This window comes from Fulmarus glacialis, unplaced genomic scaffold, assembly GCF_000690835.1.
Source record: "Fulmarus glacialis isolate BGI_N327 unplaced genomic scaffold, ASM69083v1 scaffold1300, whole genome shotgun sequence".
Taxonomy (NCBI): domain Eukaryota; kingdom Metazoa; phylum Chordata; class Aves; order Procellariiformes; family Procellariidae; genus Fulmarus; species Fulmarus glacialis.
In genome coordinates, this window is record NW_009188158.1 from 216181 (window position 1) to 234896 (window position 18716).

The 18716-nt window shown below is 37.8% G+C and overlaps 1 protein-coding gene across 1 annotated transcript; it reads right to left on the reverse strand.

Moving 5' to 3' along the window:
- Window positions 1-2933: 2933 nt before the first annotated feature.
- LOC104076515 (cytokine receptor-like factor 2) lies at window positions 2934-18394 on the reverse strand. Its single transcript, XM_009577413.1, has 8 exons — window positions 18319-18394; window positions 11393-11504; window positions 10550-10722; window positions 8546-8685; window positions 7654-7816; window positions 5516-5630; window positions 4414-4498; window positions 2934-3206 (listed from the first exon to the last, which is right to left on the reverse strand). Exons 1-8 carry the CDS (start codon window positions 18392-18394, stop codon window positions 2934-2936), a joined length of 1137 nt encoding a protein of 378 aa, XP_009575708.1.
- Window positions 18395-18716: the final 322 nt, after the last annotated feature.

Genomic DNA, 18716 nt, shown 5'->3' on the forward strand with positions numbered 1-18716 from the left:
TTTCAGTCAATATGTCATAAAGTTGAAACCAATCCTGATATGAAGATGGGGTGATTGGTAATACAGCATAACTGAAAGGAAACTGTGTTTTTGAACTTGTCTAGCTTGCTAATACTCCTCTCTGAAGTGCCAGATCATCCAAACCCTCTTAGATTTGGTGTAGAAAGCATACAATCGTATTTTCATAAAGACATTTTGTTCTGCCCTTCAGACACTTTTTATTTAGGTCCAGCTTCTCATACTCTGACTGATCTCATTGATCTTTCACTAAGCAGTGGTTCAGCCCAAAGCCACAGTGTGCCCAGGAGCGCTGGCTCCCAGCTCTTCATGCCAGGAGCTGGGGCAGAGGGTGCCATGGGCACCAGGCATCCTTCCTGGGGAAGCATTGCCTGGTGTGACTGAGGGCTACCAGGGTCTACATCTCATCAGAGATGGGCTATGGCAGGCTCCAGGAGAGCAGAGCTCAGGGACATGCTTGGGTTCCCCCAGCATCCCCAACACCCACAAGCAATGAGTGTTGCTGATCTAATATGTGTCGTCTTGTACCGTGTTTGATAGAATCATCATGAGTATTTGGGGGAGGACCTTCCTCTTGTTAAATCATGTTCTTCATCATCATGTAGACATTTTTCTAGAGGTCTCTTAGAATGGAAGGTTTTTTTGGAAAAAATGGCTTAGTTTTGAATTTCAATAATTCCCTGTTTTATTTTCTTCATAAGGGGATGTTTTTAAAAATAAATATTTGAGATATGTGGGTGTTTTATTTGTTTTATTTCTAGTCTGTTATATAAAATGTGAATATTGTTTTATACATACTCAAAAAGAACCTTTATGTCTATAAAATATAATACAAGATATTATAGTTTGTACTAAAAACTTAAATGACTATAGCATTTCAGTTCAAGAACACTGCTTAAACAGCACACTTCAACATGATTTTCTTCTCCTTTTTTCCACAGTAAAATTTCAGGAAAATATACTAAAACATTTTGAATTCAGACAAAAAAGTATTTGCTCAACAGAAAGTGGTTTAATTAAGGCATCTAGCTAGCTCTGTAGACAACCATATGTATGCGTAGTTCAATCATGAAGTAACCAAGCAATACACTCTGGGCTGTACTTCCCACTTTATTGTTTGAATCATTACTGGAACAGGTTCTTATCTGTTGTAAATCGCTGTAACTTCTTTGGTTCTCATGCAATAATGCCAATTTATATCAGATGAGAAGAGCTTTGCTGAGGTAGATTATTCTGCTCATCAAATTATATGCAGCTTGTGTTAGTTTAGAATCCATTTCATTCTTACGGTGCTATTGAAACTTTGTATGGTTACCTTTATAAAAAATTTCCAGAAATGTGGGGTGTACAAAAGGCCCCCCAAAACTTGCACACATCTGTGTTAGGTAGGAAAAGGCAGAAATGCTTTCAGGATTATGAGAAATCCTTTGTTAGCATGTTAATCTTGTAATGTCAAGTGCCTGAACTATCCTTCCAGTTAAGTTTCCCAGTTATTGGCCAGAAAATTTCTGGATTTTTTCTTGTACAGCAAACTGGGTCACCTAGAAACAGATTTTGAGACCTAATGATCCGTATTACTGTTTGCTATTCCCAAGGAGATCTGGAGTTGAAGTTTTTAAGCACTGAATTAAAAATTTTTACTAATCACTGTAATTTTATGATCTGTGCAATTTCCAAGTTACACTATGAATTAGTCAATGAAAGTGTGCAATTGGCAAAGCTTAGTCAACTGATAAAGCCATTTAATGACTGATTGATATCCAGGTAAATAACAGGAGCTAATTCAACATATAATCACACTATATCTACAAGACCTTAGCCATATCATAGGTGCTTTTAACACCTAAACTCTTTTATAAAATTTGCTTTCAAATACCTTGTAACCTAAGTGATACAGGGAAACTCAGAATAGTCAAGATTTTTTTTCTGAGGTCTAATTGCATAGTATATTGCATTTAAAATTTAAAATTAAACATATTTTAAAAGATGGTATGTTTAGAAAACTTCAGAACATAGTTTGAGAAGAGGCTGGTGTAAGCAATATGAATAAAAAGTCCTAATTTAGGTCTACAGCTGCTGATTGCACTAAAAAGCAGTGTGAAATAAATGCGACTCAGTTAAATATAAATATTGTTCAAAATGCACCTCAGCTTTCTAGAAGAAGTTGCTTAGTCATACAAAGACTATGAGATACTGAGGACCTGACCTGAGAGGAGGCCCATGAAGCCCCACTGTTCTGGAGGAAGCTGCCTACACAGTACTGCTTGCAGGATAAAACGTGACTCAATACTGTACATCCTCGCTCTTCTGTTCTTAGACACGGGGCTTATTCTTTCTCTTTATAAAACCTTTGACACATGCCGTGCAGCACCACATTTCACAATGGGAGAAGCAGCTTACGAAAGCAAGCACTTCTAGTCTAAGGAGGGCTTGCAAAACAGTATCCTATCCCTGTGAAAACGAGCAGTATATGGTCTGGTCTTTGTGAGACAAAGACCATTAGCAGAACAATCCCTTTATTTTCTCTCTTCATTTGGGAAGAATAACAGTGTAGTTTGCACTGCCCTACATACTCCATAAGTGCAAGGACTGAGTCTCGGTTCTGCGAACGTGTATTACGGAGGAGCTCTTGTTGTCTCCATAGCAGGAAAACGGAGCTCAGTTTAGTCTTAGAGATAAGCCCCAATTAGAACAACAAATCCTAACTCTATAAATTAACAGGCATTTATTTTAAACACTCAGCCTGCCCAAATGGTCATAAGTGCTGGGAAAGAACAGATCTGAAACCAGATAACACAGCCTAGGGTCTTTCTTGACGTGAGTCTACTCATGACAAACTTTTCTGTTCAGCCACTCCCCTAAACTCATCAGGATCTTTTATATAATTTCCTAACACCTTCTGCATTATGCAAATTTCATAACATCACATACATGTCGTCATTCATTAAAACCTGGAAGCCAGCAAAAGAAGCTATGGTGTTAGACGTTGGCATCAGGCAGGCAATCTGAGCTGCTTTGGGGTCATTATTTTCAGCTGCTCCTGAAAAACTGAAGATTTTCTCTTGAGGCCCCTGTTTGTCACTATTCTTCTCGTCTTCTTGCTGGCTTTCTGCCTCAATGATGCACTCTGGCTCTTCATATTCTAGCTTGGTTCGTACCATTGCATGTTCAGTTTTGTCTATCCATTCCTAGGAAAATGAAAATATTGATGTTGGCAGGGACTGAGATATCAATCAAAAGAAACCTGACTGTGCAGACACTGATTTTCCTTTAATAATGGCATCTTTCCAGGATAAACCACAATGGAGAAGATGAAAAGGAAGCAATATAGACAAGCAGGGCACAAGATAGCAGGATGGAAGAAAGGCAGGATGGTGGGAAAGCAGACAGGATTTCACAAATGCATACAAACTCCTACTTATTATCGAGACCACATTAAATGCACCTTTGTATTTAATCAGGGCCTTTAGAAAACCTTGGATGTGTAAAATACCTTGTGTTCCCTCCTTGATAGATTCATGCATTCTTTGACCCAAGCCCTGACTTAATCTAAATTGACACTGAGTTTACATGGAGACATACACAACATAGCATTTCTCTATTAAAGCTTCGGTATTAATTTGCATTTATATCTTTCTTCTTCGGTTTCAGTTTAAAGCTATGTTATATATAGAAAGTTTTCAGTTTGTCACTGGAACAATATTACTGCTCTCTGATATTGTCATTGGGTTTGAAAATGTAAATATTTGACCTGTCTCCACTCAGAGCAAACTTAGTAGTAATTAACATAAAGACAGCCCAATTAAACAGAAAAATACATCACATATGTGATACCATGGACTCAAGAAGCAGTAAGAAAACCAAAGCAAAAACTGTGATCTATTCATTTGACAGACATTTCGTGTCTAAAGGTTTAGTGATCATACACCTCTGTGGCTAAGAGAGGATGCTACCTACTGTGACTGATGCCTCCAAAGGCATGAGTGCCATCCCTGGCTCAGTACTAAGTCTCACAGCACTTCACAAACATAAAGGGCAGGATCAGATTGAAGCAAGCTCCCTGAGTTACCGCGTGCAGGAATGGATGCAAACACCACGGTGGCATCTCACTGCATATTGTGCCTCTGGACAACCTTAAATTCTTCTCCAGCAATTTCTCTGTCTCTTTCTATAGCAAGTGTCTTTTCACAGTACCAAAGTAGCACTACACTGATTGTATGAACTCTGGTATTTGCTCTGTGAATCCTCTTGGTGATGCTGCACAAGTGGAAGGGCTTTCCTTTTGAGTCAGGGAGTGCTTGGGGTAACGTCTGTGCAGAGCAAGTATCAGTAGGTACTTTCAAATTATTCTCAACAGTGTAGGGTTCACAGCCTTGCTAGGAAGGGAATGTTTACCTGGAAGTTTCCGTTATGATCACTGAAGACATCAGCAAATATGTATTTTGGATCCGGTATAACAGGCATGACTGACTTTTGAAGCCTGCAAAGAGGAAAGAAAAATACAAATGAATGTTTTGTTATAGTGTAGTCATTCATACAAAAATCTACTTCAGCACAGTTCTGTAGCCACAAATATATTTTATATGACAGTACTCTAGGCTTGATTTCTTTTAAATGTGTTCTAAAGGCAAAAAGCACTTATAAGACTATGATAATGCCACCAGGCTAAGAGTGATTTTTCTGCTGGATTTTCAACCAACCCCATCCCAGTAAAATCTGGACTCTATATAAACTTCCAGCTAGTCAGCAAGTGCCATTCTGCTCCATGCAGTAGTCAAAGCTTTACAGTGCCCTAGACAGGGAAGATGGTGCAGCAACTGACAGTTCACTGACTTAGTGAACACAAATGTAAACTTGAAACATAGAAGTATAGGAGAAAAAACTCATCTCATGATCTAAAAAGGTTATCAGAGTCCCATATACTTTCAGCTCATTTTCTGAAATACTGGATTTTTGGCTTTTTTTTTCCACCAAAAAGGCCAAAATTTAGGGCCTTTGTTTGTTGTTTGGTGGTTTGAGTTTTTTTAAATTGTAGATTCTAAACATGAACAGTCATTCAACTGCAAATCCAAATATTGATATAGTCTTATTAAAGTTGAATGCACTCAAGCTTACTTCAGCCTACTGCAAACAGACATTGAGTCTGATGAAAGTTGCACAAAAGAATGTTGGTTCAGAAAAAGTAACCAAAATAATTGGCTTCTCAGGATTTAACTAGATTTCTAAAAAAGAGAAGAAATTAAGTGGAATAACAGAATTTTATCCTGAAACATTGTCTTTTACCAGAATTGTTCTGTTTTTGAAAATTAAAGGCCTTGGTGTTTGGAAGGCCAGGATGCGTTATCCCTCAAATAGTAATTAAGTGACTGACTTCTACATCTTCATGATGACTTAATTTAGCAGATAAGAATTTTGAGTGCTAAGAGACTTGATTCTGAATGATAGCTCTATTTTCATGACATGGTTATTTAGTAGTAACCAATAAAATTATATTTACCTCTGCCATTTACACAGAAGAATCAAGAGGATAAGTATCATTAGAAGTACTGCCAGCAAACAACTTAAAACAATTACTGTGTTTGATTGAGATTTTATATCATCATCACATGAATCTAGGGATAATCACAAAAAAAGTATGTGAAAAAATTATTTTTTGCTTTAACAGTAAATATTCCTAATCGCACTAGAACATTGATTTTTCTTTTAAAAAAAACCAGAAAAGTTTTTAAAGAACAAATAAGACAAGTTCAATTGTTCAACTGAAACTGAAAAGAAAAGCCACCCTTCCCCAAACCTTGCAACAAAAGAGAATTGTGCTTTTATCTATCTAAATTGACTTGGTACAGGACAAAAGAGGTGGGCTTACAGGCAAAGAGTAGAGGTGTTATGAATGAATTAAGTATTTCTTCTCATCTTCATCACATTGCATTGACAGTGATACAGCAACTTTGTGCTAAGATCTGTATTACATACACCTACTTACAATCACCAAAGTTACAAGTGCAATTTTACATGTAGCCTAAATGTCTTATTTCCCAAGGTAAAAGAAACAAACAAACAACATCTTCCCCATCTCAGCAAACCAAAAGCCAGCAAACCACAAGTGCTGATACCCAGAAAGTAACTAGTTGCAGGATATCATCTAACACACAGATATATAAAACTATATATCTGTGTGTTATATATATATTCGGCATTCTCAGAGTTTTTCCTGCAGCTTTTGTAATGCCACCTCAAAATTCTACCTCCTATTACTGACCTTCTGCTCTCCACATGATTACTATAAAAACTAAATGATTATTAATACAGGAGCAACTGTCCAGCCTGCTCCACCTGCCTGCTTTGTTCAGCTTGCCAGAAAGCCACAACAAAAGTTGTGATCCCCAAGTAAGGTATTCAGAGTCTATGAAACTTCTTGAGCACAGCTTTGTTCATGGCTTCCTCTGATATTAGATTTGGAGTCAGTAATAACTCGTTAACGTCCTGAAGTGAAGTGCTTGTCCCAGTGAAGGGTCTGTGCCAATGTCACTTCTGATCTAGGGACACCCAGAGCAACTGAACTATTAGTCTGTCTAGTCTGTGCTTTCCTTCCTTGCAGTTACCTGCTGGAAGCCTCTGGTCAAATGGTCCGGGTAGGGCTGTTATGTGTTCACCCTCAGAGATGCACAGGGAGACATTGTCCTCTGTGTTTTCTTAAGGGCATTTGCCAGCCACACCCGAGGATATTGTTGCAGGCTCATGATCTGCATGGTGGAGGAGGCTTCTATGGAGGTTAGCACTGTGGCTACAAGTAGTTCACAGACTACACATACCTATGCTCCAGCAGTTCATCCCAGCTTTGTGTATACAAATTTTCTTCAGCTGAGCTAACAGCCCATAGCGTTTTAGAGAACTCATATCTGGGTACACTGGACATCTGAGTGTGTCATAGTTCTGATAAAGTTTAGTAGGTGGCATTTTGTGCTTAGCTGGTACGATACGAATGTGTTGGAATGGTGTACAGTCTTTACTACAGGAAATCTGTTTTTTGGTTTTGACAACCAGTAGAAATACTATTTCCATCAAAGATCTAATCGCAGTCAATCGCACTCAGTTAAATGTGTCTGTCTGGTGGGAAAGCAGTGCTGATACTAACTTTGCTTCCATTTCACCTCTTTTCCCCCATCCTCCCTGTTTTGATCAATCCAGCACATATGAGCATCAGACTGCTATGACCTCTGGTCCTGTAGTTCAACTGGACGTACTTTCAAAACAAACTGCCTTCAAAAATGGGGCATCAAGGATTTTCTTGGGGTTCAGGTTTGATGTCCACATATCATATGTGGGGACACACACCCCTCCCCCCCATGCATCACATTGCTGTCATTGGTGGACCCTAGACACTATTGTAACACAAATAATAAGGACACTCTTAACAGTGCTGATTATGGCACAAATTATAGTGTTATGGGCCATCAGGAACAAAGTGGACAGGAATTAAATATGGGCAATTAGACATCCACGTGAACTTTCTTTGATAACAGAAGATGGAGCACAACAGTGCAACATTAATTTGCTTCATGTTCCCAGCATCTTTTGCAGTCACCCCTTCCCCATTTGTACTTAGACAGTATATGAATGTAGCGCAGCTGTTACCTAATAATGTTCCATTCATCCAAAATGTTTCTGCTTCCCAGTCACTGCTGTAATCAACTACATTGCAGTAGGGTACTAGCCTCTTCAGTCTGACCCGGAAAGAATAGCATTTCCTTGGATCAAAGCCTTGCTCTCCAACACTGCAACACTTAGAAGTTCTGGACTAAGAAGGAAGGTGTAATAATCGTTAATTCTGGTTTTCAAGACAGTGCTTAAGAATGCTACATTCAGTCATGGTCACAACTAGGACAAGGGATAGGCCAACCCAAAACCTCAGAACTGCATTTTAACTTCTCTGAGTTTCGAAGAATTCTGTTTCTTGACTGACTCTTCACTATTCATAGCCATTCCTCATTGTCTGATACTGAGTTGAAGGTCATAACAATCATTACATAGTGCACTATGTTACAGTTGCATATTTACAATATGCAAAGACACTTCACAAAATATTTACAAGTTATATTTGAGACTGGAAAGGTTTAAGTCAATGAAATAATATTTAGAAATACTTAACAGCTAACTTAAGAATAAATAAAAATCCTGTGTCATCTCTTTTCTTTCATTCTATTTCATGTTTTTTTCTCCCTTTTTCTCTCTCTACTCTACTCTGCTTTCTGCTTTTGTCTTCCAAAACTCCTCTCTTCTGAATGTATGACCTTTCCCTTAGATTGTCCTCAGTTCTTTGGGTGGCAACTACATATAACTCAAAAAGTAAATGTTTTCTGGCATGGCAGGGATCCATGATCCTAAAAATCTAGCTGTTTTCTCCTACCAGCCATATTTGAAAATATAGGATGGGAGAACAATTCGAAAACAACTATATTTTACATTCTATGGAGATGCTACTTCCAGCTCCTTCCAATGTTGACTAAAAATGTCATGTCCAACTCACTTGCCAGTCTTTGTCAAACTTGCTTTTGTATTGAACCTCAAGTCTCAAGCACTTCACAGCTCTCTCTGGTTTATTACAGCTTACAGTAACAGTGTCCTCTTTCCAGAAGAAGGTCACATTTTCTGGTCGATTGGGCTTTACTAAGAAGAAGAGAAACAAATTATGCTATAGTCTTTTAAAAAGAAGTACTTTGCAGTTAAAATTATTGTTATTCCTTCATTGTCTCAATGTTTCTCTGAGTAGTAAGTGAAGAAGGTGGACTTTCTTCTTGGAGGACACATTCTTGTAGCTGACCTCCCTATTAAACATCAAAATGGAGCTTGACACCATGACTGCTCATCATTCGAGGTGCCACATTCAAAGGTAGATACTATCTCATGCCAGGAACCTATTGTAAGTACTTAAGGAAGGACTCCAGTCTCCTCATACTCACTCCCTGCAATCAAGAGAAAGAAAGAGGCTTCTTCGTTGGAAAGGGAACAACAAATTCAGTACCATAAAACCTACAAGAGACACTTGTGCAGCTGCTGGAGGCTATATGGAATATGGTAGGGCACCTGCAAAAAGCGCTGGGTGTCTACCTGTGGACAACTGAATCTACCACTCACTGTTTTCATATGGTCCAAAGAACATGAAATGGTTTGATCTATGTAGCTGGTTAGTCTTCAGTAGTGGGAAAAAAAGGGGTAAGAAGAGTGTTACCTGCTTTCTCAATCCTTCTAGTTGCCTTTTTGTATTATTTGCCTTCCTAATTTAAAGACTTAAGTCTGAACTTTGATATTTATGCTTTGTTACCTAACCCTTTTGAAATTCATTTTACTATCAGTGGGTGTTTAACAGCCAAAATTCGAGGATCAGGCTGTAGCTTTCCATAATTTACCAGATATTGGTGAAATTACGAGATAGAATCATAGAATCATTAAGGTTGGAAAAGACCTCTAAGATCATGGAGTCTAACCGTCAACCCAACACCACCATGCCCACTAAACCATGTCCCTAAATGCCTCATCTACACATCTTTTAAATACCTCCAGGGATGGTGACTCAACCACTTCCCTGGGCAGCCTGGGCCAATGCTTGACCACTCTTTCAGTAAAGAAATTTTTCCTAATGTCCAATCTAAATCTCCCTTGGCTCAACTTGAGGCCATTTCCTCTCATCCTAAAGATATAAAAGTATTCTCAAAGTTAGATGCCTTGACAGGTTTTTGTTTAATCCCTTTTGGTAAAACATTATTAATAAATGATAATAATACATTTGGAATACATATATTTTTTCTGATAATTCCACGTTGTATATTTTCTGCATGATTTTTATCAGAAAAAAATCCCTCCACTTTAAATGCTGTAACTATGTGCAATTCCAGAAGATTTTGATAAACTAATCTCATACTAGATATGAAATACATATTTGGGGGCAAGAAGGATTTATTAAAACCAGGAACATTGTGTCTCTACTAGTAAAAGGATGTTTCTTTTATGCTGTCAGATTGTACCAGAGCCACTCAACTAATTTCTGGTGACATCTGCTGATGGTTTTATGACAGCTTCTTTGATAAGAAGTAGTTTGCTGCCTTGTATCCCATGGAAGATGGCAAAAGAATGGAAGGTTGAATATATGAGAAAGGTCACACAGCCAGCACTAAGACAAGAAACTATCAACTTTTATTCTTTTTCCTGATATGAATACTGATTAGGCCTGCACTAGACTAAGCACACCCATATATTTTAGTATTTTTATTCTGATTTTGAAACTGTGTTTTGGGACAAATCTGACTGTCCCATGTAATCCCACTTAACTGCAGCTGCACACAGGCCTGTGTAACTATTCATGACAGCAAGGGATGGAAATCATCATGAAATAACTATAGTTTGCTTTTGGTGCACATGCTGATAACATTTTACACACCAATATAATTGATTTCTTCAACAAACAACTAGAGACAACTAGAGAATCAGTGAAGACACTAGGACTACTGAAGTAGCTGTGGTTTTACATACTTACTATAAAAATCAGATTTTAGTCTTTTAGAAAAAAGCTCTTCACTTCCATTGCTGTTCCTGATAGAGATGGCAAGGGTGGGTCCTTCTGCCTCAAAAAGACATCCAGAATTATAATCTTGATCCAATAAATAGGTGGGACACGGCTTCCAAACTTTGTGCTTGCCTTCATCAAATCTATAAATGAAATAATATTGGTGAATGGAACACTCTTACCAGTTAGCACAAGTTAATTCCTTTTTGTTCCTTGAAGCGGCAACTTTCATAGTGGTGTGAGGGAATTCATTACCCAAACCTCATTGACTTTCCAGCCCTGGGTTTAGATGCAGTCTGAAATTATCAAGTTTCCTTCATGTTGTTGTTTTCTAATAAGAGAATGACTTGCTCAAACAGAAGTTTTCATGAACCTGTTTCCAAAATTTTACTGCTAAAAAGTCTTTCACATATACCACCCACAAAGAAAAGGGAAGAGCAAGCACTGTTACTGTCTTTAACCAAAACATTAAATTTCTGTTAGTCATTAATGACATCAGTTAACAAGGAAAATATACACACATATGTGGAAAAACCACTTTCAATAGTGTAATTAGCATTAGCATTTAGCACAATGACAGAAGAGGGACAAATCTTTCATATAATGTCTGTTGTAACTGACTATTCGGCAGGCTTATTGATTTGTACGCTTCTGTAGCAGGTTGTGAACATAAACAGGTTTCATGCTGGATGATTAACAAATGTTAAAAACTTTTTCAGGTACAGTTCACAGAAGACTCAAATGGACTTAGATATTTCAGCCTCCCAAAGTAAATCCTTTAAGAAGGGAAAAATAGGTATTGTCAATACTCACGTATAAGAAAATGACACATTCTCGCTGGGAAACAGTTCTCTTGCTGCCCATGTGATCTGCATCTTCTCGTTATTGAAATTGATTATTGTGGTGCTGATGGCATCTTTCCAGCCTGCCCAGGGCATTGACAGAGAATATGATTTCAGCAGTGAGTATGAAAAGCATCCCTTGACATTGGTAGGCAATCAGTATTTCAAAGATACGCATGCAATAGACTCTGATGATCATAAAATAAGAAGACATAAGAATATCTAAAATGCAAGGAAACAGAGTAAAATAACATACAGAAGTTGAAATTAGAATTTCAAAATAGCAAAATGAAAGCATGCACAACAACACCAGAGAGCAGCCCATGGTCTCTGGGCCAAAAGGTATAGACTGGTTCACGTGTATGCAATGCATAGGGCCTATACCTTGAGGCCAGCTTTCCCCTATCATACCTGCTAAGGTTTTCCTGCTAAGGAAAACTATTTGGGAACTAATACCACTGTGTGTAAACTGTCAGATGTTTACTGTAAGAAACAAGGGACTAGCACCACAGGTCAAGACCAGGTCAAGACCCATATGAACCCAGAGCAGATCAGCTCAAGTAGGTGTACTGCATATTTGATCTATGTAGTTCTGGCTAATTCCACCTTACAGAGAAGCAAGATCATTTAATGTCCTCTGACTGCATGCAGATATTATTTCCTCTTCTGAGCTCCTTGTTATAGCTCTTGCTAGGGACACAGGTATTTTAAATCTGTGTCCATCAGGATTCTACAATCAGACACCGAAGATAAATCTGACATAGAAAACCGGAGAATTTAAGAGGGAGGAAAGATTAGAAATCCATTCTATATCAAGGAGAAGGACAAGTTATTTATTTTGCATTCTGTAAGATGTGAAATTATATTTACTTGAATGAACAAAGAGGGAGAAAATGTGTCTTGAATATCAGCAAGAAACCACTTGAGGGTAACATTTTCAGACTGCTGTCTCCAGACATGAAGTGCCTACCACTAAAAACTTCTGCTGGAATATTCCTGCCTAGCAGGAGAATAGGAGATTTTAGCTTTGATTGCTGTCTACATTTGATGCCACTCTGGACTTCTGAAGGGGTTTAAAGTCGAAAAATTTTAAAACATTTCTTATGAGCTTTTTATCACATACAGTGATCCTGAATGTTCATGGGAATCAGGCCTAACTATCCTCATGGTTGCTATCTTTTGCTCCATAATCAACACTAAGAAAGACTAAGGCATGTGGTTTCAAGTAACAGTTTTGCCTATTTTCATGGCTATATCTCTGTGTCTAGGTGTTTCATTACTTCTGTAATTAGAGTTAGTCAAAACATTTTTGTATAAGTGTAATTGTGTTGTAACGTGTTGTTTTGTCAAAATCATTCAAGAGACAGTTATGACAGAAATCCAAGAGACACTGGGTAGATATGGCTGCAGGTCCCTGCTATGTGATTCATGGAGCTCTGGTAAAAAAGATTCTGCTCTTACTCAAGAGAAGGACTTGAAACTAACTCCTCCTTCTCCTAACTAATGCCTGCAGGTTTGTTCTCTATTGTTTTCTCAAACTGAAAATCTCATGTGTTTTTCTGAAGAATAGAGAAGTCAGTACCATTACATGCTGAAGCAAAAACAGAACTTCAAAACCTCAAAACCTATCATAAAATGGAATTTATCCAGCCAGTTCTATCTCTGTTAAAAGAGGTAGCCCTTGTTTCCTAACTCCTCAAGCCCTTTGTAAGTCCCCTCACCAGGTCTAAGAGATGATCTTGGCTTTAACTAAAGCCACTAAGAAATATGATGGCAAATAGCCTAACAGTGGATTCTTGGTCTGCAATTGCACTAACAAACACACTTCAATTTTTATGGATTAAAATTTCACATGGTTGTGCTGCGCAGTATCTAGTGTTATGCTTAGTGTAACTGAAATCCATATGACTACTTGGACTTAGATTTTCTATAAAGATAGTTAAATGTATATTTAATGCATATTTGAATTATAATTACATGTTCTACGTCTTTAAATAAAATTAACATTATAAAAAAGAATATAAATATTAGCAAATGGAGAATACTGTACTGTCCTGAGATAATTTTTATGAGTATAGAATGAATCCTTTCAATTCCCTTTAGAAGCAACGAAATATGTACTTTCCACTTTTTTATAATTAGTCTGATTGCAGATATTTTCACTTTGAGAAAGAACTGCTAATGTCCATGCTTCACTTATGAAAATAAAAACAGGACGAGTACTTGCTTTCTTAATCACATATTTTCAAGGACAATTGGTTTCAAAATTAATTTGCATTTTGTTTCTATAGGCACAATAGTTTAGCACAATGACAGATGGCAAAATGCTGTTTGTAGGGCATGTTTTTGAACCAATTTTTAAGTCAAACATGAACAAAATTCTTCAGTTTAATCTCAGAAGGTGGCTTAACATCTCTGCAGAGAGCTGTGCACACACAACTTCCTGCGCTTGGAATAGGCTATGGGCTAAGCAGAGAGGCGTGCAGTCTCGCCAGTAGGACATAACAAAGAGTGGGCATCTGAGAGGCCTGTCTTGGGCATAGCCAACTAATCCAGGCTGTGCCAGGACCCTTACCGGATGAAGGGTGCCAGCTCAAAACCCTCACTTGGACTTGGGCACCTGGGCAGCCCCACTGAAAAACACAGCAGTGATTTTTCCATTATTTGGAGGGTGGGCTCAACATCCAGCGTTTGTCCCATTGCTCTCTGGCTGTGAGGTTGCAGCAGTTGGCCCACAATGTGAAAGGTCTGCTTGCATTGATTTCCAGTGTTAAGCAAATGGTGCGGGTTGGGTTTATATCTGAGACTGGTCTCAGGTTGCTCAGTACCATGGAGCTGCTAGTATCTGAAGTCTGAAGGGAATTGTAAAGCAAAGAGGTGAAAAGTAGGTGCTTGCAGATGTCAAATGATCGGTAAAGGGTTTGGGGGATCTTATAGAATTTGCTATGAAAAATGATTCTAATCACTCTAAGGTGTTCAGTCAATTTGGTCACAAGGGCTGTACAGGTACAGAAAAAAGGGAGGAAGAGGAAAAAGGGAATTTATAACCTAAACAGACAACACCATTAAAAGAAGAGAAGAAAGGAGAGGAAAAGCTTGTTTTACATACCTCCAAGAGGAAAATACTGCAATGCTATGAGTTTTATCCCTCCAAGTTCAGAGTGGTAAAATAATACTGTACTGCTTAGTCTTTCTGAATGAATTTTTGCTTACTGGGCAGTATAAATAACTTTTTTTTTTTTTAAATTATGTTTATAGGGAAATTGGTGGAATTGACACAAATAGCACTGGTTCATTAACTGTGAGAGAGATCACACAGAATTTGTTCATGCAAATTTTTTTTATACACCTGAGAAAAACTATGGTGCCAATATTTAGATTGAATAGGTGATGTGTGCTTGAACCTGTGACTATGTATCCCAGAACCCTGACACTGCCAGCAGAGAAATAAAAGTAAAGATTTTGGTAAACCCACCCTTTTCCTTTTCGTACAGGCCAACTCTTGAAATCCTTTTTCAAGGTGCCACATTTTCCCTCAATTCCAACGCAAAAAGGACACCAGCATCAAAACCCTGAATCGCATGAAGTTCTTTTAATGGAGTGTTCGATCTCTTCAAACTGGCAGTGGATGAGTTCAAGGCGTGGTTGGTTCTAGATACGGATAACAAGGAAACCAGAGGGACCACACAAGATTTCCACACACTAAGGAGTGGACACTAGGTAAAAGCTGAGGGTCTGATCTGACTAGCCTGTTGGAAGGCAACAAAAGACACCAATTCATTCTGAACTTTGGACAACACTCATTATTCTCTATTTTTCAGTTATATTATGATAGCTCTACACTACTTATTACAGGCTGAAATTCAGAGATGCACACTAAATCTTGGGTTTGGCAATGCATATTTTTTTGGAAGACAGAAGAATATCAGTTTTGCTCCAGTCCTGCAATGATTTATTGATGGATTTAACACTCTGAGTAATCCACTTGACTTCAGCAGAATTACTCAGAGCACATCAACTTAACAACACATACAAATCTTTCTAGGATCAGAAGCTTTTTCTGCAAAACACCTGCATATTACGAATTGAAACTCTGGGATTTTAACACTTAAATATAAACTCCAGCAACTGCAGCTATTTATGTACTAAAATTGAAGCTAATATGTTATTAAATATTTTAACAATGAATAGAATCATTTAATAGAAATGAACAGAAATTGTAATAAACTATCTGGTGATATATACATATTCTTTCCTGTGCTCTAATTTTTAAGAACTTCATAAGAAAACAGTCTTAACATAATTAAGTAGCTATGTAGGACAGAAAAGGCTTTACCAATCTTTTATGATTAAAGACCATGTTTCTAGAGCTCTAGTCAGGGCAATTTTCTACTGTGCTTTCTAATTTCATGAGTTTTGTAGCCTTTTTGAATGTGGTATGAGTTGTGTTTTGTGTAAAAGTTCAATAAACCTTTGCATGCATCTTTTCAAATTATAGCATGTGTATGTTGCATAATTCACATTTCAAAGTGAAAAGATGCATAGCCTAAGTGAGGTTTTTAAAGTTTGGATTAAATTGACATCAAACCCTCTGTGGATATGTACAGGTTATCTGAAATATGGTATTTTCTTCTCATGATCTTTCCTTTGTCTTTAACTGAGAGGGTGTTTAGTTTCCTTTTTTTTTTTTTTGAAGCCATGCTTCTGGAGGCAGAATCATTTACATCTTTTGTTAATGGAAAGAGGTAGAGAGAAAGAGAATAGAGGGGACCATTTCTCTCCCTTTCTTTATGATGGAATTTTTATGAATCCACCTGCAACACCATGGATCGTTCTCAGCTGATGAGCCAGCTCTTCCACAGTAATTGTAATTATTTAAAACATTCTTCTATTCATGATCCTAGAGTCCAAAGTAAAACATTTATCATTATTCTTTGTATTATGATAATGGAAAGGTAAAAAACATTACAAATAGGCAGTCCCTGGGCTAAAGAGGGGTGGCAGCAACTTTCTGTCTGAGGATGGCCTGCTGGTCTAGCTAGGTATGCAGTATTTTGCAGTGCTGTATGACACATACCAGTCCCCTGGAGCATGACCTTCAGAGAGAATTATCCAAGTCTACATCTTGGCTAAAACCAGATGGGAACTGGTAGGGCTCCACACAAGACTTTAACCTCACAGGGTTCCTAGCGCTTCTCATAGTGGAAAATACAACTATGGTGTGTGGAGAAAGTACTTTTATAGGGGAAAAAAAAGAAATTTCCTTAGGCAATAAATTATGCAGGCACAACCATGAGCAAGAAGATGAGCAAGTACGTTCCACCTCCAAGGCACTTTTCAAAGTTTATTGCTGAGAAAAAATACTATTGAAGGGGAACATTGTAAAAAGGCTGAATGTCATGGAACAGATCAAAAGAGAGAAAAAGGAGAGGCAGAATGTCAATCTGCAAAGATAACAGAATGGAACATGCATGTTCTGGAACAGTTGCAACCTCATTGAAACATAACAAAGAAGAAAAAACACTTTTGATTTCCTTACACTGACGAAACCTGATAAGTAACCACATGTTGAACTTCCACATATTGCAGCACACTGTATAGAAACTACTGGAGAGAAAGACCCGGATCTGAGCCTACAGTCTTTAGTTACCCTTAATGCTGCTGATCTATGAGAACAGTTTCACTTCATTAGTAGGAACACATGTAGGCAAAAGAGCAACTCCTTGCGCACAAGACTGCTGAATTGAAGGCACAGGACAGAGATGGAATAGAAAACCTCTTTTCAAGAAAAGGAACAAGAGAGCAAGAGAGAGTTTTTTATAGACATTTTGAGGCAAGACATAATTCTTACAGCATAATTCTTATAGCCCATCAAACTGAGTGGGTTTTTTTTTTTTCAGAAGATCACCCACCATTGCTAGGCATGGTGCATCAAATAAGCATTTGCATCAAACAAGCACCAGAACTATAATTTTCAACTTTTGTTCCACAAAGCCATGCCATCAGTACAGCATGGCTATAGGTGGTTGCCATCTCAGGACAGGGAAGATTCATGTCCCCTCACAGGAGAGCCAGTGACTCACAGGAGCAATTAACACTGGAGAATCAGGTGGTGCTGCATTGCCGAAAATGGTACTTGCCGTACATACAGCAGAACAGAGAGCTGATTTATAGGTTGATAAGATGAGAGCATAACTTTAAAGTATTTCTTTCTCCTTATAAAATGAAGGACAGGGAACTTGTGATAAATTAACAAGAGTAAAGATTAGATTATCGGTCTATGTGTTGGGCTTTGTGTTTGATTTCTGTAAGAATCCATTTATCTTTGGCAAGTTGTAAGTAATGGCATTGCAGACAAATGCATGAAATAGATATGTTCTTATATTTAGGTAGCCAGATAACCAGTGTTTAATGTATTTATTAATTTTGCTGTTTAATAGTATTTTTACCTTGATGCTTTCTCAGGGGCAAGACATTGCTGGATATTTTCCCACTGTGTTCATTCTTCCAGAATACTAAGCGCTGAAGTCTTACCCAGAATCTGTTTTATCCATCTTTGTTCAGTGTGAAAGCTAGTCTTTTCTGGATGCAGTCTACTCTGTTATAACCTATGCTTTAGACAGTAAGTAGTCCTGCTTAAAGAACAGACACAAGCTTAGCTAGTTCTGCCTTGATTTTTAGTTAGAAAACTGTCATAAAAATCTGTTTTCATCATCATTATTGTTTTTTTTTTTTAAGAACCCACTTTCATCTCTGCTGGATATCAGTTTCTGTTTGGTTGATACTTTTCACCAAAAAAAGTACTGAATATTGTAACACATGAGGTAATGCATGCACAGAAATATTGCTAACTAATATATTAATTTCTTAAATAAATATCTGTGGATTTGAACTTACCAGGAGATTGTGACTGAGAAGCCACCAGATTGCCCAGTGTGAAGATCATTGAACATGCTTGAAAGATGAGTCTCATGGTTGGAATGACACAACAGACAGTGAAGAGATGAGTAATTGTAATCTCTGGACTTTACTATTTGATCACTTTATACCAGAGGCTGGAGGGAACTGGAGGAAATGACTACAGGAAATAAAAAATCTCTAGCTATAAACAAATCAGAAGTGCAGGACTTCGGAATGCACACCTTCTTCATACTATGTTAAGGAAAATAAAATTAATTTCTCAGAATATGAGTATCTCTCTTGTCAGCACTTTGCTTTATCTTTTCACAGCTGTATCAGTCAGAGGTGACCTTAGCCCTGATCCAAATGAGGACCAGGTAGCTGTGCGTAGCTAT